This window comes from Theropithecus gelada, chromosome 14 (assembly GCF_003255815.1).
Source record: "Theropithecus gelada isolate Dixy chromosome 14, Tgel_1.0, whole genome shotgun sequence".
NCBI classification, from domain to species: domain Eukaryota; kingdom Metazoa; phylum Chordata; class Mammalia; order Primates; family Cercopithecidae; genus Theropithecus; species Theropithecus gelada.
This window is the reverse complement of record NC_037682.1, coordinates 296304-320453: the sequence shown is the minus strand read 5'-3', so window position 1 is coordinate 320453 and position 24150 is coordinate 296304. Positions and strand designations below refer to the sequence as shown.

General features: G+C 45.3%; 1 protein-coding gene and 1 pseudogene across 1 annotated transcript; both read right to left on the bottom strand.

The window, feature by feature from the left end:
* Window positions 1-11174: 11174 nt before the first annotated feature.
* Window positions 11175-12966, bottom strand: LOC112607328 (annotated as a pseudogene).
* Window positions 12967-15346: 2380 nt separating this feature from the next.
* Window positions 15347-23419, bottom strand: LOC112607326 (archaemetzincin-2). Its single transcript, XM_025358447.1, has 6 exons — window positions 23392-23419; window positions 21034-21313; window positions 20537-20710; window positions 20317-20445; window positions 16586-16749; window positions 15347-15448 (listed from the first exon to the last, which is right to left on the bottom strand). The coding sequence occupies exons 2-6, from the start codon at window positions 21311-21313 to the stop codon at window positions 15347-15349; spliced, it is 849 nt and encodes a 282-aa protein (XP_025214232.1). The 5' UTR covers window positions 23392-23419.
* Window positions 23420-24150: the final 731 nt, after the last annotated feature.

Below are 24150 nucleotides of genomic sequence, written 5' to 3'. Positions count from 1 at the left end.
TCTATCTATCTATCTATCTATCTGAAATGAGTTGCCCCCTCAAACTCCTGCTTTGTAAACTAACACTGACTGAGAGCTTACTTGGTGAGCTGGGTATTCAAATCACCTTTAAAGCACCTCTAGGAGTTAGATACTAGTTTCATCCTCATTTTGCTGAGTTGGAAAGTGAGGCACAGAGCAGTTAAGCAACTTGCTGGAGGTCACACAGCTATTAGGTGTCAGAGCTGGATTGAAATTCACATCTGATTCCAGAGCCAGCGCTATTTTTTTTTTTTTTTTTTTGAGACGGAGTCTCGCTCTGTCGCCCAGCCTGGAGTGCAGTGGCCGGATCTCAGCTCACTGCAAGCTCCGCCTCCCGGGTTCACGCCATTCTCCGGCCTCAGCCTCCCGAGTAGCTGGGACTACAGGCGCCCGCCACCTCGTCCGGCTAGTTTTTTGTATTTCTTAGTAGAGACGGGGTTTCACCGTGTTAGCCAGGATGGTCTCGATCTCCTGACCTCGTGATCCACCCATCTCGGCCTCCCAAAGTGCTGGGATTACAGGCTTGAGCCACCGCGCCCGGCCAAAGAGCCAGCGCTATTTACCACTAAGCTCTACTGCCTCCCTGTGGCGGCTTTCCAGGCAGGAGGGAGTCTTCAGCAGCTTTCACAAATACTGCACCTCCCTCGCCCACAACACACGGAACTCAGTCTCCCCCTGTTGCTTTTCATAGCAAACCCTATGCCCTGTGTTCATACTTTTGACATGCATAAAATCTTGACCCACCACGAGAAAAAAATACTTTGTTGATGTGTGTGTGTGTTTTAACCAATAACTTCTAGTTTCTGTCTTTCTAAACTATTAGAAGGAAAAACATTTGTTCTCACCTTTCCTATTTTTTGTGTGTTTGTTTGTTTTTTGAGACGGAGTTTCGCTCTTGTTGCCCAGGCTAGAGTGCAATGGCATGGTCTCAGCTCCCTGTAACCTCTGCCTCGCAGGTTCAAGCAATTCTCCTGCCTCAGTCTCCCAAGTAGCTGGGATTACAGGTGCCTGCCACCATGTCTGGCTAATTTTTGTATTTTTAGTATAGATGAGGTTTTGCCATGTTGGTCAGGTTGGTCTCGAACTCCCGACCTCAGGTGATCTGCCCACCTCAGCCTCCCAAAGTGCTGGGATTACAGGCCTGAGCCACCACGCCTGGCCCTCACCCTTCCTATGTAAAACCAAAAGCATTCACTCACTGTCCGTCCACAGCACAGGTTGGAAGCCACTTAGGAGCCCTAGGGATTGAATCTAGTGAAGAGAATTTGACGATGCTTGGTGCACTTTGGGGTGAATTCATTTTGACACCTAGATCTGGAGTTTTAGAAATACCATTGTTCTTCATATTGGTGTTTTAGATAGAGGAGGCACGTTAGTTTTCTTTTTTTTCCTTTTTTTTTTTTTTTTTTTTTTTTTTTGAGACAGTCTCAGTCTATCACCCAGGCTGGAGTCCAGTAATGCAATCTCAGCTCACTGCAGCCTTGATCTCCCTGCCTCAAGCAATCCTCCCACCTCAGCCTCCCAAGTAGCTGGGACTACAGGTGCACACCACCACGTGTGGCTAATTTTTGTATTTTGTAGAGATGGGGTTTTGTCATGTTGCCCAGGCTGGTCTTGAACGCCTAGACTCAAGCAATCCTCCTGCTTTGGCCTCCCAAAGTGCTGGGATTACAGGAGTGAACCACCGCACCTGGCCAAAATGTTCCATGTCTTTATCTGGATGGTGGTTACCTGGGTGTCCAAAAATGCACTGAGTGGCCGGGCACAGTGGCTCACTCCTGTAATCTCGGGACTTTGGGAGGCTGAGCAGGAGGGTCATTTGAGTCCAGGAGTTCAAGACCAGCCTGAGCAATATAGCAAAACCCCATCTCTACTAAAAATACAAAAACTAGCTAGGCATTGTGACTTGGGCCTGTAATCCCAGATACTCAGGAGGCTGAGGCACGAGAATCACTTGAAGCCGGGAGGCGGATATTGCAGTGAGCCAAGATTGCACCACTGAACTACAGCCTGGATGACAGAGTGAGACCTTGCCTGAAAAAAAAAAAAAAAGTGTTGAGTAGCACACTTCAGATTAGAGCACTTCACACTCATTACTGAATATAAATTGCACCTTAAGGCCAGGACAGTGTCTCACGCCTGTAATCTCAACACTTTAGGAAGCCGAGGCAGGCAGATCACCTGAAGTCAGTTCGAGACCAGCCTGGCCAACATGGCGAAATCCCGTCTCTACTAAAAATGCAAAAATTAGCCAGGCATGGTGGCGGGTGCCTGTAGTCCCAGCTACTTGGGAGGCTGAGGCAGGAGAATTGCTTGAACCTGGGAGGCGGAGGCTGCAGTGCGCTGATATGGTACCACTGCACTCCAACGTGGGTGACAGAGCGAGACTCGTCTCAAAGAAAAAAAAATTAAATAAGTTGTACTTTAATAAAATAAAGACAATAGAAAGGGAGGAATTAGGAGAATAAGTTGTTGTAAGGGCGAACAAGGTTCATAAAGCACACACCCTGTGGTGGTTGTGAGGACTGGTGTGGGACAACAGAGGAAGAGAAGGCAGGGAGACCAGAGTTGAAGGCTATTGCATGTTGTCCACGTTTTAATCTCTTCGGCAGAAAAGGGCAAAGACATGCCCTTTTCATTGTCACCAGCTTTACTTTTACCTTTTAAAAGTAAATTGTTGGCTGGGCGTGGTGGCTAATGCCTGTAATCCCAGCACTTTGGGAGGCTGAGGCGGGTGGATCACCTGAGGTCAGGAGATCCAGACCAGCCTGGCCAACATGGTGAAACCCCATCTCTACTAAAAACACAAAAATCAGTCAGGCTGGTGGCACACACCTGTCAACTACTCAGGAGGCTGAGGCACAAGAGAATGGCTTGAACCCAAGAGGCAGAAGTTGCAATGAGCCTAGATCGCACCACTGCACGCCACCCTGGGCAACAGAGCAAGACTTTGTCTCAACAACAACAAAAAGTAAATTGGATCGGAGTGCAGTGACTCACACCTGTAATCCCAACACTTTGGGAGGCCGAGACTGGAGGATTGCTTGAGAAGTCTTCCTGGCTGAAGTGAAGGTTTCCCAGGTTTTCTCACGAGAGAATGTCTTTTAAGTTTACAAGAGGAAAGGCTGAAATTAAATTCCCTGGTATCTTTCCATCGGCTGAATTTCCCTGAATTTCCTCTTGCTGAAACCTGGGGTCTCCCTGGCAGCTGGGCCCAGAGGAGGCAGGAAGTAAATAGCTGTTCTCTGAATGGGCTCTTCAGAGAAACGGGAATGTCCCCACTATATTCACTGCAAGAAACACAGGACCTCAAAGCTCTGGGGCCCAACTGGGAACTACACAAGTGGTTCCTTTTCCAGAAAGCCCACTCATAAGGTGCAGAGGTGTCCAATTTCCCAGGAACATATGGCACAGTGAGAGGTGAGTCTTCCCCACCCAGAAGCTCAGAACAATGTCATCACTCACAGAGGCATCGATGGGAGGGCTGAGCTCAGGAACCCACGAGAGGCTTAGGGTGCTGCCATGAGCTTAGATCCTAGACTTGAGGGGGCTGAAAGGTCACCAGGCTAAGATTTAGGGCTAACACAGAGGAAACAAGCCAACGCTGAGTCACGTTGAAGCTTGAAATCAGGGTTTTTAATCCCCACGCTGTTGACATCTTAGACCAGAAAATTATCTATTGTGGGGGCTGTTCTGTGCATTATGGGGTGTTCAGCAGCATCCCTGGTCGCTATCCACTAGATAACCGTAGCATCCCCCTCCCCCGCGAGGTGACAACCAAAAACATCTCCAGGCCGGGCACACTGGCTCACGCCTGTAATCCCAGCACTTTGGGAGGCCGAGGTAGGCAGATCACCCAAGGTCAGGAGTTCAAGACCAGCCTGGCCAACATGGCAAAACCCCATCTCTACTAAAAATACAAAAATTAGCCAGACATGGTGGCAGGCGCCTGTAATCCCAGCTACTCGGGAGGCTGGGGCAGGAGAATCACTTGAACCCATGAGGCGGAGGTTGCAGTGAGCTGAGACCATGCCATTATACTCCAGCCTGGGCAATAAGAGCAGAACTCCATCTCAAAAAAAAAAAATGTCTCCAGATTTTGTCAAATGTCATCTTGGGGGCAATATGTCCCTCGATTGAGAATCACTGCTTTAGATAAAAGCAAACTCTTAGGCCAGGCTTGGTGGCTCATGCTTGTCATTCCAGCACTTTGGGAGGCCGAGGTGGGTGGATCATTTGAGGTCAGGAGTTCAAGACCAGCCTGACCAACATGATGAAATCCTGACTCTACTAAAAATACAAAATTAGCCGGGTGTGGTGGTGCGTGCCTGTAATCCCAGCTACTTGGGAGGCTGAGGCAGGAGAATCACTTGAACCTGGGAGGCAGAGGTTGCAGTGAGCTGAGATCGCGCCATTGCACCCAGCCTAGGCAACAAAGGCAAAATTCCATCTCAATTTTAAAAAAAACAAAATCTTAGACTTGTCCATTTTTGGGCCATTGCCTGAAATCTTGGACAAAGGCCTAACTGACCCAGTTAAAATACCAGTATTTGAGCCCCACTGTTAGGCTGAAGCAAACCAAGGAGGCAATTAATTACGTGTTGCCTAACTTGCTTCTCCCTTGCAGTTTCAATTGCATTAGGCAGCCAGCTTCCCTTCCTCTCCACGGTTTGAATTGTTGCTGTGCCAGGCAAAAACTGCAGCTGGTCCACCCCAGAGCTGGCCTCATTTCAATAACAGCCGGGAGGACTGGCATGGGGCTTTCCAAGCTTAATTAGCTCATGTTTGTAAAGTTCCTTAGGAAGCTCAGGCCAGTATGCTATGGGAAGTCCAAGTTACTAGGATTCTCGCCACACTTAAAAAAAGAACATTCCCGCATAAAAAGGCTGGTAGAGCCAGAAAAGAGCGCCTCAGAGCGTGTGTGTGAATAGCGAAGGGTCCTTGTGAACCACATTTGAGACCGTAAAGAAAGAGAGTAATGCATTCCAACTTTCAGGCCCTCCTCCTATTCTCTAGAGCAGGAAATTATGTAAAGTATTTCCTGAACAGCTGAAGTATGTTAGAAACCTGCTAGCATCCTCCACAGTATCTCCAGGAAATGGACACCAAAGAATTTCTTTGCAACAAGAAACTATTTGAGCTCTACTGGCCATTTCTACCTGAATGAGTTGGATACTCTCAGCCTGGGACCTGGAGAATACAATCTTCTTAGATCATGTTTATGTCAAACTCAGCATCCTACAGCAAGAACACACATGGGAAAATAATTCCCCTTGTGTATGCACATATATATGAAGAACTTTCTTCGTGTGTGTGTGTATATATATAGTATATATGCACATATACACATATATAGTATACATACACATATATTAGTATACATCAAGAGAGACGGAGACAGAATGAAGAACTTTCTTTGTTAGGTAATTTAGCAATGTCAGTAATAGCTTGCTAGTTAGTTATTCCCGCTCGGTCTTCGGGTGGGGCAAGAATGAGGTCAGCCTCTTCTGTTTTAGGCAGAATTCTAGAACATGCAACAAAAGGAAACTGCTTGGCCCCATCCCACCTCTAGAGATTTGTCCTCTCCAAGGCCTGCCTATAAATCTCCCAGGGTGGGGATCCAGGAGCATGGTGCCCCGGCAAGCCAAGCTTGAACCTCCCAAGCAAATCAGCGTCGGAATGTTGGTGGGGTCACAGGATCAAGAGCCATCTGGGAGCCAGCTGTGACTTGGGCTGATTCCCATGGTTTCCTATGAGAAGGGCAAGTGTGATCACTACAGCAGAAATACCAAAGAAAAATGGCAATTGTTACCTCCCGAGCAAAGAACAAGGCCTAGAGCAGAGCCAGTTCCTACAGAGAATGACAGATCGGAATATGCTGGCGAAGGCCAGGCAAGTTCTGTGCTTCCTAACCAGTTAGAAGCCCTTCCTCCCGCGGCGGCCGAGCTGGGATCCAGAGCTTGGGAAGTGTGGGACCTGCCTCTCTGAGACCTGGCTGTCAGCAGGAGGATGAGGAGCCAAACACATCCCATTGTTACCACCCACCCTCTGGGGCTTGCAGGGAAACTGCACTCCTGGCCGAACGAGAAATATAAACCCTTGCCATCTTCTCTTTCCGGGGACAAAGGCACCACAGATTTTTAGCGTTTCATCGTGCTTTTGGAACGAATGTCAACCAAATGCCATCTTTTAGGGACAGCAGCTAAAACGCCTGTTCAACTGGAGTTCTTTAGTCAAATGGCCGTTACCTTCAGTGATCTGAGGTCTTAAATTACTTAGGCTCAGGGAGTGATATTAGAAAAAAAAAAAGTGGCTGGGTGCAGTGGCTCATGCCTATAATCGCAGCACTTTGGGAGGCTGCCGTGGGCAGATCACAAGGTCAGGAGTTCAAGGCCAGCCTGGCCAACATGGTGAAACCCTGTCTCTAAAAATACAAAAATTACCTGGACATGGTGGTGCATGCCTGTAATCTCAGCTACTCAGGAGGCTGAGGCAGGAGAATCACTTGAACCCAGAAGGTGGAGGTTCCAATGAGCTGAGATCATGCCATTGCACTCTAGCCTGGGCAACAAGAGCAAGACTCTGCCAAAAAAAAAAAAAAGAGAGAGAATAAGCACATTTACAAATGTGTAGAAAATAGGCCGGGCACGGTGACTCACATCTGTAATCCCAGCACTTTGGGAGGCCGAGGTAGGTGGATCACCTGAGGTCAGGAGTTTGAGACCAGCCTGGCCAACATGGTGAAACTCCATCTCCTACTAAAAATACAAAAATTAGCTGGGCATGGTGGCAGGCACCTGTGATCCCAGCTACTCGGGAGGCTGAGGTGGGAGAATTGCTTGAACCTGGGAGACGGAGGTTGCAGTGAGCCAATATTTCGCCACTGCACTCCAGTCTAGGCAACAGAGTGAGACTTCGTCTCAAAAGAAGCCAAAAAGGAGAGGAGAGGAGAGGAGAGGGCAGGGGAGGGGAGGGGAGGGGAAGAGAGGAAAGGGCAGGGGAGGGGAGGGGAGGGGAGGGGAGGAAAGAAAAGAGAAGAAAAGAAAAGAGAAGAAAAGAAAAGAAAAGAAAAGAAAAGAAAGAAAAGGAACTACACCTGAAGCTTGTAATATTTTGAAGGTAGCTCTACCTTTGAGAACCTAATTTTCCCCAGGCTATGATTCCCTTTCTTTGAAAATTACCCACATGTATTTAACAGTAAACTTTGCATACAGTTTCAGATGTTCAGGAGCCCCATAACCTACCTTGGATCTCAGGTTACACAGGTTAAGAATTTTTATTCAGGCCAGGCGCAGTGGCTCATGCCTGTAATCCCAGCACTTTGGGAGGCCGAGGTGGGCGGATCACGAGGTCGGGAGATCGAGGCCATCCTGGCTAACACGGTGAAACCCCGTTTCAACTAAAAATACAAAAAAATTAGCTGGGCGTGTTGGCAGGCGCCTGTAGTCCCAGCTACTCAGGAGGCTGAGGCAGGAGAATGGCGTGAACCCGGGAGGCGGAGCTTGCAGTGAGCCGAGATCACGCCACTGCACTCCAGCCTGGGCGACAGAGCCAGACTCCATCTCAAAAAAAAAAAAAAAAAAAAAGAATTCTTATTCATGCCAAAATACACAATCCAATGGTAGAATTTTAGGTTATTATTTTAATTATTTTAGGTTATTATTTTAATCTTTGTGGTATTCTGTTTTTCAAATTTTCTAAAATTAGTAGTATTTCTATAACTAGGAAAATACATTTTAAAGAGTTACCCAGAAGAAAAGAAAGAGAAAAGGAAGAAAGAAAGAGAAAGGAAGGAAGGAAGGAGAGAGGGAGGGAGGGGGAAGAGAGAGAGAGAGAGAAAAAAAGAAAGAGTGAGAGAGAGAGAAAGAGGGAAGGAAGGAAGGAAGGAGAGAAAGGAAAGTGAAAGAAAAGAAAAGAAAAGAAAGAAAGAAGGAAGGAAGGAAGGAAGGAAGGAAGGAAGGAAGGAAGGAAGGTAGGAAAAGACAGAAAGGAAGGAAAATGAATTAGCTTTATGTTTCCTAAGTTAATCTTTGCTGAGTGGCTGAGACGTTGGTTGAAAGGATGGGCAAGAACAGAGTAGGATGACAGTCATTGGTCACCTCCAACTTTAGTCTAAGCCAAAGGGTTGAAAAAGACCATCTTGGCTGGGCTCGGTGGCTCACGCCTGTAATCCCAGCACTTTGGGAGGCCCAGGTGGGTGGATCACCTGAGGTCAGGAGTTCAAGACCAGCCTGACCAACATGGAGAAACCTGGTCTCTACTAAAAATACAAAATTATCCAGGTGTGGTGGTACACGCCTGTAATCCCAGCTACTCGGGAGGTTGAGGCAGGAGAATCTCCTGAACCTGGGAGGCGGAGGTTGCAATGAGCTGAGATCATGCCATTGCACTCCAGCCTGGGCAACAAGAGCGAAACTCCGTCTCAAAAAAATAAAAAGAAAAGAAAGAAAAAGACCATCTCATTTCTACATGTTTTCTGCATTTCTCCTGTATTTCAATAGTTTTGCTATTAAAATACATATTTTTTGCAGCCACAATCAGGAGATGCCTTCCAGATGTCATACCTTGACCATTAATTTTAATTTTGAATTGATTCAAAGTTTTCTTATTCATCCAGTCTTTCCTCATATTCCCTTGTTTTTATGGATAAGCTTCCAATATTTCTACCTAAACTTGTTCAAGTTCTAAACATGAGTTTCTTAATAGTAGAATATATGGCTTTGTGGTTGCTGTCTCAACAGTCAAGTGTTTGATCATTTGAGAAACTTCATTAACACTAGTATTAGGGGCCTATCAGGTATTGATACTGACAAGCTTCCATCACCAAGTTGGACTTGGGTGGTTCAGTCCTGTTTTCATGGCCAATGAGAAGTTAGGTGAGGAGGTGCTCCAATTATTCTGTCCAATAGAATTAAGAGAAAGGGAACCAGTGGGCACAGGAAGACAGCTGGACCTCTCACTGGGATACTGCAAAGGCTAACAGCCAGTCTAGGAACTTAGTCACAGTCGGCCCTCCTTGAGCCAGCTCCACTGTTCAGAGAGCTATGCCAAGCCCCTAAAAGACCTGAAGGCTGACAAAACATCTGACTTTTGGGTAGAATCCTATCACTAAGTTTATAAACAATCCAGTATGGTGATCTCATGTTGATTTGTATCTGATTGATAAGGGGGAAAAAAGGGAAGAGTATAATAAACTTAGCCTAGAAGGTAAAATAAATCAAAACAAGGGTCGGTCTGTGTAAGAACAAACAGAAATCTTTGGTGTTAAAAGGTTGGAGGCAGCCGGGTGCAGTGGCTCATGCCTGTAATCCCAGAACTTTGGGAAGCTGAGGCAGGAGGATAGCTTGAGGCCAGGAATTTGAGACCAGCCTGGGCAACATAGCGAGACTTTGCTTCTTCAGTTATTATGGCTATTCCCAACAACAAAAAATTTGGAATAGCTGTAATACTTATCTGGGATATTTCTATCATATAGGAATTAGTGTCTATACTTTTCTTATGCCAGGCACTTAGCTGCCCCACCAAAAGATCTTTCACTGACATAATAAAGAGGCAAGATTTGAATTCAGACAGATCTGGCTCTTAAATACTAGTCCATTTCACTGCACCATGCTACCTCCCACAACTAGGATGGGAAAAGACATTTACTATTGTGAAAAGCCTGGAATGCACGAACTGATCAGTTTAAGAGGGTTCGATGCATACACCTCCTACACAATGTTATGAAACTGTCCCAAATATTTAGGAGGAACTGAGCGTTTACAGACACTAGAATTAGCTTTCAAACTAGGCCAACAACATGTTGTTTAACATACAAGTGCTCAAAATTAAATTGTACTTCTGCCCTCAGAAAACCCTAGTTGATAGCTTGGGTGTTTCTTATCATCTTTATTAGCTGGGGTTATGAAACTTAAATGGGTGATGTTGCTGAAACACTTTTCTCTAACACTTTCCCATGGGGAGTTAGAGGGAGGCTGCATGATTTGGCCGGGTTTTGTTCATCACAAATTAGGTCAACAGCCCAATCCCAAAAGAAAGCACCATTAATGAAATGACATGTTTCAAGGGCTTTCCAAAATCAGTCCACCGGGTTTTGGCAAGCTCCAGCAAGGGTGGAGAGGGGTAAGGGGCAGCCAGGCCTTAATGGCCTTCTGAACTTGGGTCCTGTATCTGACAAGGTTTCCAATGGCTCATATGAACAAAACTGACTTTGCTGTTATGCAATTAAAGAGGCCAAATGCTGAAATAAAAATCTTACTTAACAACGAGGATTTACAATAACAAAAAATTATCCTGAGCTTTTTCTTCAGTGATGCAGCCACAGATGAGAGAAAAAAAAATCAACATTAGGAAACAGAATGTTGCTTTCCTTTGTTCTAAAAATAATCAAGTAGCTTGATTATTTTTAGCCAAAATGCAATATAGCAATGAAAGAATCAATACTTCGTGAAATGTTTCACACTGATGTCCAATCTTTTAATGTTACCCTTTTAAGATTATTTCAACAAGCAAAATAAGTGTTAGCAGTTTTTACTTTGATAATTGCCAAATGATATTAGGAATATTACCTTTCCTCTCTTGCTTACAACAAAAACAAATACAAAAATGAAAGTTATTGGTAAAAACATATATAATTTATCAAAGTTTTTTTTTTTTTTTTTTTTTTTTTGAGATGGAATCTTGCTCTTGTCATCCAGACTGGAGTGCAGTGGTGCAATCTTGGCTCACTGCAACATCCACCTCCCGCCCCCACGCCCAGTTAATTTTTTGTATTTTTAGTAGAGACAGGGTTTTGCCATGTTGGGCAGGCTGGTCTTGAACTCCTGACCTCAGATGATCTGCCTGCCTCAGCCTCCCAAAGTGCTGGGATTAAAAGCGTGAGCCACCATGCCCAGCCTATCAAAGTCTTTTTTTTTTCTTTTTTTCCCTTTTTTTTGTTTAATTTATTGAAGACCACCTCCCTGCAATTTCCAGAGAGAAAATACAAAACAAGAAACAGACTTGATTTCAAATACATAACCAGGTGCTGGAGTTTAAAGCATTGCTGATAACATTGTTACAGAAGAATGACAGCTTACTCCAGGGCACTTCAGCATTCCTGAGGAGTAAACATGATTTCTCCTGTCCTCCCACTGGGATGTTCTCAACTGAAGTCACTGCTCCTGCTCGTTGACATATTTTCCATGTAGAAGATACGGAGCCTGGAAATCATGCTGACAGTTGGAGTAAGCCATTCCTAATCCCGTGCCGGAACTGAAGGCTAATGGCCACATTCTTCTTTTAAAGAAGGTAAGTGAGAAAACAATTCCTAATCCAAAATCAGTACCTATCGTCACCACCGCATCTGCCAGGCACCAGTCCCACTTCCTGCCAACCACCCATGCCTCCAGCTTTCCTCTCCGCCGGCCCCGCACTCTGTAACCCTATCAAAGTCTTAAATGACGTTTCAAACTGCTAGATGGCCGGGCACGGTGGCTCACACCTGTAATCCCAGCACTTTGGGAGGCCAAGCCGGGTGGATCACTTGAGGTCAGGAGTTTGAGACCAACCTGGCCAACATGGCAAAACCCCATCTCTAATAAAAATACAAAAGTTAGCCTGGTGTGGTGGCAGGAACTTGTAATCCTGGCTACTTGGGAGGCTGAGGCAGGAGAATCGCTTAATCTGGGAGATGGAGGTTGCTGTGAGCCAAGATCGCGCCACTGCACTCCAGCCTGGGCAACAAGAGTGAAACTCTGTCTTGAAAAAAAAGAAAGAAAGAAAGAAAGAAAGAAACCCCACCTCTACTAAAAATACAAAAATTGGTGGGCGCGGTGGCTCACGCCTCTAATCCCAGCACTTTGGGAGGCTGAGGACAGCGGATCACGAGATCAAGAGATCAAGACCATCCTGGCTAACATGGTGAAACCCTATCTCTACTAAAAATACAAAATATTAGCTGGGCATGGTGGCGAGTGCCTGTAGTCCCAGCTACTCGGGAGGCTGAGGCAGGAGAATGGCGTGAACCCGGGAGGTGGAGATTACAGTGAGCCAAGATCGCGCCACTGCACTCCAGCCTGGGAGACAGAGCGAGACTCCGTCTCAAAAGAAAAAAAAAAATTACTCAAGTGTGGCGGTGGGAGCCTGTAGTCCCAGCTACTCGGGAGGCTGAGGCAGGAGAATCGCTTGAGCCCGGGAGGCTGAGGTTGCGGTGAGCCAAGATCACGCCACTGAACTCCATCCAGCCTGGGCAACAAGAGCGAGACTCCGTCTCAAAAAAAAAAAAAGAAAAGAAAAAAAGAAAAAATAAAGAGATTTCAAACTACTAGGAAACTAAAAATGTTAGTACATTAATAAATCATTGGCAATTTAGACATTAACACTACAAGAGGGAGAAGTTGGTGGCTACATAATGTTTTTATCGTGACTTTTACAAATCAAGCTGGTTATAAAGTCATTCTGTCATTCTCAAAGATATTAAGTTACCCACATATAAATTAAATAAAAATCTCCCAATGCCTCTATGGATCTAACGACTCCAAGGAAACTAGCATGTTAAGCATTTTATCTAAAATATGAAAAAAAACTTTTTTGGAAACCAGCTATCTGCTGCTCATTACCTCACTATTGAGTCATGCCTCCTTTAACAAATCCAGACCTTACACTTTCTATCCTGTCTTTTACACCAGTCCCTCTGAAGCCATTAAAACTCTCCCATGTTAAAGCAAAAATCTAGGATGTCCAGGTTTACTTCCCCATCACCTTTTCTCAAGCTGAAGACTTTTGGATTCAGTATCCAAGAAGGGACTCGGGGAGAGGAAGAGAGGAGCAAGTAAGTAGGAAAGGAAGGGCCGTCTGTACTGTTAATGTCTCTTCCCCCTTCCCTTTATGGCAGCCTTTGTACAGGAAAAGCTGAGAAAGTAATCCACGGTTCCAAACAAAATGCTCTATGCTTACGAGGACCATGTGTAACACAGGGGTTTAGTGCTCCATTTTATTTTTTGTTGTTTTTTTGTGTGTTTTTGTTTTGTTTTTGAGACAGGGTCTCATTCTGTCTCCGAGGTTGGAGTGAAATGGCGCGATCTCAGCTCACTGCAACCTCCGCCACCCAGGTTCAAGCGATTCTTCTGCCTCGGCCTCCCAAGTAGATTACAGGCACCCACCACCGCATCCCACTAATTTTTGTTTTGTGTTTTTTTTTTTTTTAAAGTAGAGACAGGGTTTCACCATGTTGGCCAGGCTGGTCTCAAACTCCTGACCTCTAGTGATCTGCCTGCCTCAACCTCCCAAAGTGCATCATAGTCGTGAGCCACCGCACCCGGCCTAGTGTCCCATTTTAGCAACTTGGCTGTAGGGGGTGCTTGAAATAAGTATTAGCCAGTGCTCTATACCTAAACAAGGTAAGGATTAAACATCATTCCATGGAAGGATTTTAAAACACAACTGTTACCTGCAAAAGGCAAAATATATTTATATGCATGTTGATGAACTAGAGGAAGAAAATCCTTGTGTTTGTAGCCAAGAAGGTAAATGGAGACTTGTTGCAGTATATTACTACTGACTTGGAAAGATGTCTTGGCTGAGCATAGTGGCTCACGCCTGTAATGCCAGCACTTTGGGAGGCCAAGGCAGTGGATCATGAGGCCAAGAGATCGAGACCATCCTGGCCAACATGGTGAAGCCCCGTCTCTACTAAAAATACAAAAATAAGCTGGGTGTGGTGGCACACACCTATAATCCCAGCTATTCGGGAGGCTGAGGCAGGAGAATTGCTTGAACCCAGGAGGTGGAGGTTGCAGTGAGCATTTCACTTTTCCTAAGACTTACGTGGTACTACTGTAGGTAACACTTTGTGGTTTCCACTCAGAATCCATTGCCTGTTCCAGTGACAGCACATTCCTTAAGAGTGGTGGCTATCAGCTGGATGTGGTGGCTCACACCTATAATTCCAGCACTTTGGGAGGCCGAGGTGGGTGATCATGAGGTCAGGAGTTCAAGAGCAGCCTGGCCAAGACAGTGAAACCCCATCTCTACTAAAAACACAAAAATGAGCCGGGCATGGTGGTGGGTGCTCGTAATCCCAGCTACTCAGGAGGCTGAGGAAGAGAATTGCTTCAACCTGGGAGGCAAAGGTTGCAATGAGCCAAGATCGTGCCACTGCACTCCAGCCTGGGCAACAGAGCGAGACTCCATCTCAAAAAGAATAGTGTCTATCAACCTACACTGTACAGGAGGAGCCCTTGGGAATTGCATTTTTTAAAAAGACCCAAGGTGGACCCTCACGGCCCTCATCAACTAAACAGAACTGGGTACTTTCCCAGGTGAGGCCCATGTGCAGCCATGATTGACCTTGGAATCCCATTCAGCCTTGAAGTTTGGGAGGAATGAATTCCGCTTGTAGCTCCAGGAGAGATTCATGATTAAATTTAAGGTGTTTAGCCCATCTCCCCGGCCAAGGAGACTTAAGGAGACACTGGCTGAGGGTTTCTGGAAAATGTTATTCATTCTTCTGTAAAAACTGCAGCCAGGACTACTCTGGTTCATCACACCAGTTCGGATGGGTTACCTTTCACCAGCGACATTAAAGGCTCCAAATTAGAAAGCCACACACAGGCATGGTGAAGTAAAGAAAAGGGTGGACTTTAATGTTTATTTACAGGATGCTGCAAGATATGAAATTCCACATAGAAATAAGAAACCTAGTCAGAGGACAAGCTTCATACAGTATGTACAGTTGGAACTGTTCAAGTATAGTTTCAGTGTAAAAAGTGCTACAATAACAAACCACATTTAAAAAGAGTTCTTAGTAGAGAAACAATAAGACAAAATACCAAACATGGTACACAACAAATGTATGCCTCAGCTACGTGATCTAAAAGGTAAAGGTCCCAGGAGCCCCATCCTGAACTTGGAAGGTGTAGCCTTCAGAGGTAGTTTCCGGCACAACGTTTTGATCTTCCTCTTCCTGGAAATATACTAAAAAATAAATATAAAAAGAATATAATTATTCCAAGCAGCAGCCTATCTAGAAGTCTGTATTCAATCTCTAGGTCTTGATCTGCATATTATACCTTTAATCCTGTATGATATTCTAGTATTTGACATAGGGGAGGGAGGGTCTCTGAAACTTTGCCAATTCATGAGTGCCCGGGGAGTTGCGGGGACCGGGGATAAGGAATGCTACTACGGTAACAGAAACAGGCCGAGATTTTTTTCTTCCCCAACTGTCACTTTTCAATAGGAAAAGACTGTATTAGGCCCAGAGCATGGCGGTGGGTTTGGCCTACTTCTCTATCACCTTCTACAATGACACCCACTAACTTACCCTCCAGATAGTCTAAGATGCTCAANGGTCAGCTTCTTCCAAGTGGTTGGAGCCTTGCATTAGGCATGCCAGCCACTGGCAGTGTCGCAGTCCAAATATGTGTCCGATCTCATGGGTTAAAGTCTGCAAGACAATCATGTTGAGGCTTTATAAGACCACCATCACATTAAGCTACACGTCTCTTCTTTTTCTTGCTTTTCCAGGAAACACAGGAATCAACTCCCTTAGTATTATCACCGAAACTTCACCCCATCCAGACCTTCAAAGACTTAATAATCCCTCATCTCCCCAAATGTCTTACTGCCTTTCTGCTATAGACTTCCTCAACCTCAACACCGCTGACATGTTGGACCGACAATACCAGGTTGTGGGAGGCTGTCCTGTGCCCTGCACGATACTTTGCAGCATCCCTGGCTCTACCCACTAGATGCCAACAGAACTCCCTCCCTGATCGTGAAAATCAAAAATGTCTCCAGACATTGCTAATATTCCCTGGATGGCAAAATCACCCCTGGTTGAGAACCCTTAATCTAGACTAGGGTACTCGTTGTAATTCAGATTCTGGGGCCCTTCCCCCAGAGATGCTGATTTCAGTAGGTCTGGGAGAAAGGCGGCTTGATGTGCATGCTAATGAGAACATCAGGTGGCAATGACACAGGGGACCCATGGAACACACTTAGAGAATGTAGTTCTAAGAGGCGTAGCTCTCAAACCCCAACAAATAGTACAGGTGAAAGCAGAATTTCTCCAGCTGAAGGAAAAGCTCATCTCTCTGGCTATGGAGAAAGGGGAGATAGGCTTTCCACAAAAGCGAGCTGGGGATATCAGGAACTGCCAGGACAACTACAGTCAAGGGTAGCCTGGAGCCCAGGGCAGGAAGGCCCATGCTCCCAGAGAGGCCAGAAAGCAGAGGTCCTCCAAAGGCCTGGGGAAGGCAGCTTTGCCCAATGACCACAGTAGCTTGAAAAAGTAGGTCACCCAGTAACACCAGAATTCAGGAATTACACTAATAGCATGTGGGTACAGCCAAGGCTGCCTGTAACTAGTAGTACAAAAAACTGGCACTGATACTGTAAATTTCAATATTAAGGTATCCATTTAAATTGTTTTACTGATCATTTCAGTCAAGCACTATGCACCAAAATTATACAAATGATACAAACTCATTTATAATATTACCTTAAGGACTGACAATATACAATTTACGGAACTAAGATCTCTTTTAAAGAATCGTCCTGTTGGATTTTTTTAATAACTTACCTTACAGGATCGAAGTAGTAAAACACTAGTTATTTCTGGAATATAATAGTTGTTGAAAATTGAATAGTCACTTGAAGATGTTTTTTTGAGCTTCTTCACTTTGCCTTCATAGCGCATGCTATAAAAATCACTGCCATACCTGGCAAAGCTGAATATCCCCACACCTACAAAAGAGGATAAGCAGCGACAGAATGAGAGTAAGGTCCCTGAGGAAAGACCAAAGAAAGAAGAGCCTGCTGGCCCATCTGGCCAGTGAGTACACCTCTGTGTCACTGTGTCCATACCATCTGATACATTTATGGTTTGCCACCAAAAAGAAAGACTTTTGCCCCAGATTTCCCTATCAAAATCTTTTGCTGCTATTCACTTTGCCTTGCCCTGTAAAACTTAATGGACTTGAGGTGAAATACTGGAGAAACTGAAGTTTCAGAGAGTCTTTTCCCACAAAAGAAGTCTTTTTCTGAAAGTAGCAAGTACTCCAAATCACATACTCAAAGAGGAATCATAAAAAATAACCACTTGGGTTGGGCGTGGTGGCTCACACTTGTAATCCCAGGACTTTGGGAGGCCGAGGCAGGTAGATCACCTGACGTCAGGAGTTCAAGACCAGACTGGTTAACATGGTGAAACCCTGTCTCTACAAAAATACAAAAATTAGCCAGGCATGATGGTAGGTGCCTGTAATCCAAGCTACTCAGGAGGCTGAGGCGGGAGAATGGCTTGAATCTAGGAGGCAGAGTTGCAGTGAGCCGAGATCGCACCATTGCACTCCAACCTGATGACAGAGCGAGACTTCATCTCAAAAAAAAAAAAAAAAATCACATTAACAATAGGCAGTCATGATTTCACTCTTTAAGGACACACTAAACAGATCTGTTACACGTGTGTCTGGAGGGGTTGCTGGCCTTCCCTCACGCAGCACTGACTGAAGACAACTGCCCTGATGTCTTGAAGACCATGCTTTAAACCACGGCTTTAGACAGAATAACCCCTTCCCCTGCCCCACCCCCACCCCCTTTTTAAAGAACAGCCCAACTCTATTATGTCACTAGTGTCTGGTGACCAGAATAAATACCCTTGTAACTGACTTCCTGTGTTACATTTAGAGTTATATCAACCATCTCTGCAAGCACAGAGAACACGGTTTGCTACATAACTCACTCTACAGGGTACTGCTTCATAATTCGACTTGTTTACATGATCACTTTTATTTATGTCTCTCATTCAGTTTTTATTTTAAAGTACTACTTTTTTTTTTTTTTTTTTTTTGAGACAGTCTTGCTCTGTAGCCCAGGCTGGAGTGCAGAGGCGCAATCTCGGCTCACTGCAAGCTCCGCCTCCAGGGTTCACACCATTCTCCTGCCTCAGCCTCCTGAGTAGGGGGGACTACAGGCATCCACCACCACGCCCAGCTAATTTTTTTTTTGTATTTTTAGTAAAGACGGGGTTTCACCGTGGTCTCAATCTCCCGACCTTGTGATCTGCCCGCCTCGGCCTCCCAAAGTGCTGGGATTACAGGCGTGAGCCACCACGTCTGGCCAAGTAATACATTTTTAAAGAAAATAAACTCATAGATTTGTCCAATCTAATTTGATTCAAAAACAACTTATTCGCCTCCCTTTACCCAGAAAGTGTAGACTGATATTAGAAAATTAGGGAAAAAAGCATTCTGGAAGTTAAGAAAACACTATATCTATTCATGTATCACAAGTATACCCCTCTGGCCAATCAAGTGTGAGCATATCTCACTACAGTAATACTTTCAGCAAGGACACTTCTTTCTTCCAATAATCCTACAAACAGAAGATTATTTTCTTTTATAGTCAATGCGTCCCAATTTAAAAATATGAATCTTTGTAAACTTGGAGAAAACAAGACCACTGTGTTAAGATACTGTCACTGTGTAATCCTGCTACTTTCCTATGTCAATCTTTCATGTCATGTAATATTTAAGAAACTTACAAAAAAAAAGAATTAAAGTAAAAACCGTTTGGGGAAATGTTTCCTGACCTCCTCAAATATGTAAGATAAATCAGCCAGCAATATCTAGATAAACAAACACGTGGTTTTAAAATTTTTTTTTAGCTGGGTGTGGTGACTCACACCTGTAATCAAAGCACTTTGGGAGGCTGAGGCAGGAGGATCGCTTCAGCCCAGGAGTTCGAGATGAGCTTGAGCAACACAGGGAGATCCCATCTCGACAAAAAAAAAAAAAAAAAAAAAAAAACAGCCGGGTGTGGTGGTCCTGTGGTACCAGCTACTCGGGTGGCTGAGGCAGGAGGATCCCTTCAGCCTAGGAGGTTGAGATTGCAGTGAGCCATGATTACACCACTGCACTCCAGCCCGGGTGACAGAGGGAGCCCCTGTCTCAAAAGAAAAATAAAAGGTAGATAAAATTATTTTTCAATGTTTCCATCTCTATCAGGTTAATAATAAAAGAGAAAACATATGATAAAAAGCTACCGCACACCACCAAAGTCAGTAACAGAGTAGTGACCCACGTCTCCAAGAGTGCATGTTGGTAGGGCCATGGGGGGCTACAAGAAACCTCACATAAATGGAGAATAAAGAATAAAGGAATAGGTGGGAAGAGATTCCATAACCCTACAGCCCCCAACTCTAGTAGAAACATTTGTACCAAAAAGTTTACCACCCCCCACAAATCCTAAGGCTAATGTAACATCCAGACAGACCATAAACTCTAAGGATATTCCCTGTACATACTCCCCATCCCCAGAACACTAATAAACCACTCCCCTTGGGGGGCCTTTTCCCTTTCAAGTCTGTCTTGGATTCTTGGGGGTGAAGTTAGAGAGGTAAGAGCAAAAATGAAGGGGAGGGGAGAAGGTAAGTAGGAAGATGACAAAAAAAAACGTTAAAAATATAACTGGTTTCCAGAACCTTTCCCATCCCCAATATTACCATGCAGAGTTCCTAATGAGTCAAGGTTTATTACATATCTCAAATCAAAGATGGAAGTTTTGACTTTTTAAATTAAAAAACAAACATCGTAGGATGAGAAAGAAGTATACACTTACTCTATAGCTCTTCTATCTGTGCAAGATGATTATGAAAAGAACTGAAAAACAATTAGCAAGATTTTCACATCCATTAATAATAGCTCAAACTGTAAATGGTTTAATTCACCTTGCTACTGAATTACTGACATTTACTAGCTGTTATGCTGAATGCCTATATATATGACAGGCCTATATATACTTTTTTTTTTTTTTGAGACAGGGTCTCACTTTATTGCCCAGGCTGGAGTATACTGGTGTGATCATGGCTCACTGCAGCCTCAACCTCCTGGGCTCAAGCAATCCTCTCACCTCAGCCTCCTGAGTAGCTAGGACTACAGGTATATGGCACCAAACCCAGCTAATTTAGTTTTTTTAATTTTTATTTTTTTGTAGACATGTGGTCTATGTTGTCCAGGTTTATACACACTTTTTATGTATAGGCACTTTTATGTAAATTATCTCCAAATCACTCCATGATGTGGATATTGTTACCTTTAAGGTCATGTACATAGTGAACGGCCAACTGAAACCCAGATTATCAGAATCTACCAACAGCACGCTTCCCATTATGGCATAATGTCTCAACTGAAAATACTACACAGTTTTAAATATCAAAACGATTCTTGGTTGGAATTTTTTTCCCCTCTTTTAACATCTTCAAATATTCTCAAGTTGAAGAAGCTTCTAACAACAACGCCAAAAAAGGAATACCATCTGTCAGAGAGGCCTGTCCAAAGACAAAATTCCACGAGTCTCTTGGGTAAAGATCAATCATTGTTACGCCCACAATACAGAAGGCATCTTCAGGTTTCTTCTTTTTCAAGAACTTCAGGATGTCCCCTATTTAAAAAGAAATAAATAAATGTATGAGTGTATGTTATATACATATGCTTCCTTTACTCGGTTTAAATTGCAAAGTTGTGTAATTCACCTGCATGAATTTGTAGGTTTTGTGTGTTCTCATTGACTCTAAAGGAACACCTTGTTGCAGAAACAGGAACTGGTTCTAGGAGTTTCACTCTCAAGCCATAGAAATATGCTTTACAGTAGCCCGTGAGCCATTTAATATATTCTTCACTGATAATTCTGGTGTTTCCTAGAGAGCCTATAATATGGAAGAACATTTAAAAACAGACTTTAAGATGATTATTCAGTGTTTACCCAGTCTATGAGTAAGAGGATTCAAATTAGAAACAAAACCAACTTTAAATTTTCGATACACCTTTATCATTCATTGGTGTTGCTATGAATTAAAAACAAATAAAATGTTATCTTTTAAGTCAGTTTGGCTACAAAACTTGTACCATTGCAATGATATCAAAAATGATCCTAAAACAGCCCATCTGAATCAGACCAATAGCCTGGACTATTCCTGACAACAGCGCCATCGCAAAACCGAACCAAAACCAGCACATTACCAGTATTTACCAATGGACTGTATATAAATGCTGCGTTTGTCTGGAGAGGGTGTCTTTCTGTAAGGATCACTGAAGAACTGTTCAAAGTCTTGGGGGGCCTCAGGGTGGGAGGTGATCCAATCTGGAGAATGCAAGGTAATCGGCCCAAAGAGATCACTGGCTGGCTGGAAGGCTTCATTCATTAAACGCTGTTCCCCAGCATCTAATTTCTCATACTGTGACACAAGCACTGGGTTCTTTGAGATGAGAGCTGTTTTTAGGGTCTGTTCAGAGTGTCGTAATATTTGCATCTAACAAAAAAACACAAGTAGTCAAATATAAAAATGCATATCCATATTGAGGACTTTACCTAACCTCCATATACAGCTCTGATTTCTCCCTAGAGTGAAATGACTGACTGATAATGCTTTAGAGTGGTCACATTTAAGAGTGGTTTCCTCATGTCCAATCAATGTCTTGGGGAGCTAAGAAATTAAAAAGACAATCATGAAATCCATTCCTCTATCTCATAAGGAACCTGCTCCCATTACAAAAACTAGTGGTGGCCAGGTGTGGTGGCTCATGCCTGTAACTTCAGCACTTTGGGATAGGAGGATTGCTTGAGGCCAGGAGTTTGAGAACAGCTAGGGTAACATAGTAAGACCCTATCTCTACAAAAAGTTTAAAAATTCCCTGGGCATAGTGGTGCACACCTGTGGTCCTAGCTACCAGGGAGGCTGAGGTTGCAGTGAGCCATGATTGTGCCACTGCACTCCAGCCTGGGCAAGAGTCCAAAACAAACAAACAAAAAAACCTCATGGTGACCATAGGAGCAGGACCTCACATCCTATTTCCTTCTTTTGGGGAATAATAATATTGGCCTGGCATGGTGGCTCACGCTTATAATCCCAGCACTCTGAGAGGCCAAGGCAGAAGGACTGCTTGAGCCTAGGAGTCTGAAATCAGCCTGGACATCATGGCAAAACCCCACATCTACAAAAAAACTAGCCGGGCGTGGTGGTGTGCACTTGTAGTCCCAGCTACTTGCAAGGTAAGGTGGGAGGATCATCTGAGCCCAGGAGGTCGAGGCTGCAGTGAGCCGTGATTGTGCCACTGCACTCCAGCCTGGGCAATAGAGACTCAAAAAATAATATTATGAACTAACTCATTAGTGCCACATGAAAAATACTCACCGTTTCTAATGTGACTCAAAGATCTTCAACATCAAATAAAAACAAAACTAATGTAAGCCCTATCAATTCTGCAATTTAACTGTAGGCTGAGAAACTACAGCTTAGCCACTGAAGTTTACGGCCTCAAAGTCATGTCACATTAGAGAAGACATCAGATGACTAATCAAAAGCCAGACTCACAATGACAAGTTTCTTCCATTCACATCGTGTTCCTATGTAGAGCTTTCATCCTTCCTCTTGAAGGGTCCGATGTTCCACCACGAGGCTTTTTGAATTAGACAAGGGGGGAAAAAACTGAACATCTGTCCGGATCACCTCTGTCATATTTTCTAATTATCTAGATTTGGCCAGTTTAATGATAGACGACTGATGGGAAAACTTAAGCTAATGTCTGTTCTGATTGAACCTCTGAATTCTGGGGTTGAAGAGGCTGGCTGAAATTCCAGATCAAATGTCTCTGCACTCAAGCTCTGATATAAGCATAGGCTCATCCTCACTCCCACACAACTGGGCGGAAATCTGACTTCTACAGGACAAAATACAAAACAAGATGCACCTTCCTGTAGTCTACCTACCTTGATTAAGAAGGAAGGCTCCCACGGAAGCTTTTATCTTACAAGGACGGACATGTCTGGGCCTGGCCGGAAAAAAGTTGTGGAGTGTGCCTTCATCTTAATATTAAAAAGGCAGTATGAAAGGTCAGGAGGCCTCCTCTTGCCTCCCAAGCCTAATCTAGGGAAGCTGCGGGAGAAGACAGGCAGGGGGCGGAGAATTCGGTCACTGCAGTGGGCTGGAGGCCTGGGATGCTTTGGTCCCAAAACCAGAACATCCCGGGCAAACCGGGAGGAGTTGGCCACCCCGGCTGGTGGCCTATAGCAACTTGCACTGTGGGCTCTGGTCTGTGCAGGCACAACCCAGTCTCCGGCTGGGGGTGGAGTGGGGGTTCCCCGGGGACTCTCGCTTCGCCACTTCTTCCCCAGGAGCCACGAGAAAGGCCTCCCTTGCGCCCTAGAGGCACTCCGCCCCCGCAGTCCCCGCGGCTTCCGTTATGTCCGCCCCTCCTACATCCTCATCCCTCTCCACTGACCGCGACTGGCCCCCGCCTCTAAGACCCGACTGCCCTGCCTAGGGGCCCCGGCCCAACTCTGACAGCACCCGCGAACCGCCCCAACTCAACAGGCCTCGACCCCACCCACCCGCGGCAGCACTCATGCGCTGGCGCACCGCGTCTCTTCGCACTACGCCACGCCCACTGGCGCCACGCCCCTTCGCGCCACGCACCGCGCCGCTCCGTCGCGCACGCCCTGTGGGCCCCGCCCCACTCATGACACGCCCGGGCCACGCCGCTGAGGGCGCGGCTGCCTGGGCAGGCGCGGAGCAGGAGCTCAGCGGCCGCGCCCGGCCTCTTCCAGACTAGAGGGTCGCGAGGGGACTACAAGCCCCAGCTGTTCGTCCCCACAGTCGCCAGTTCCTCGCCTGCCCTCGCGGGGGCTCCGCGACCCGATTATCGAGAGACACAGACGCGCCCGTGTCGCTGGTGTGGAAGGGTTTGAGAAGACGTCCCCGGCGTGATGAATGCAACCAGCGTGGCCCCAAATGAGTCGGTGGCCGCCACAGGTTGACGTAGAGCCGCGGCGTTCCCCGGGGATGTCACCCGCAGGACTTTCCCTTCTTTTTTTGTTGGGAGCCGCGGGGGCTGGAACCTAGACGCGCAAGTGTGGGGTGCGTCCTCGTGGCGTTCCTGGCGCTCCAAGGCCGAAACCCGGATACCGAGGGGAGGCCGTGAGTTCGGAAAGGCACCGCGGGGCCGGCATTAGGGCTGAGCTAGCTCTGTGGCCTCGGGTGGGAAGTTCAGTCTCTCTGGGCCTCGCCATTTTCTTTTTCTTTTTTCTGATTTTTTTTTTTTTTTTTGGGAGACGTTGTCTCGCTCTGTCGCCCAAGCTGGAGTGCAGTGG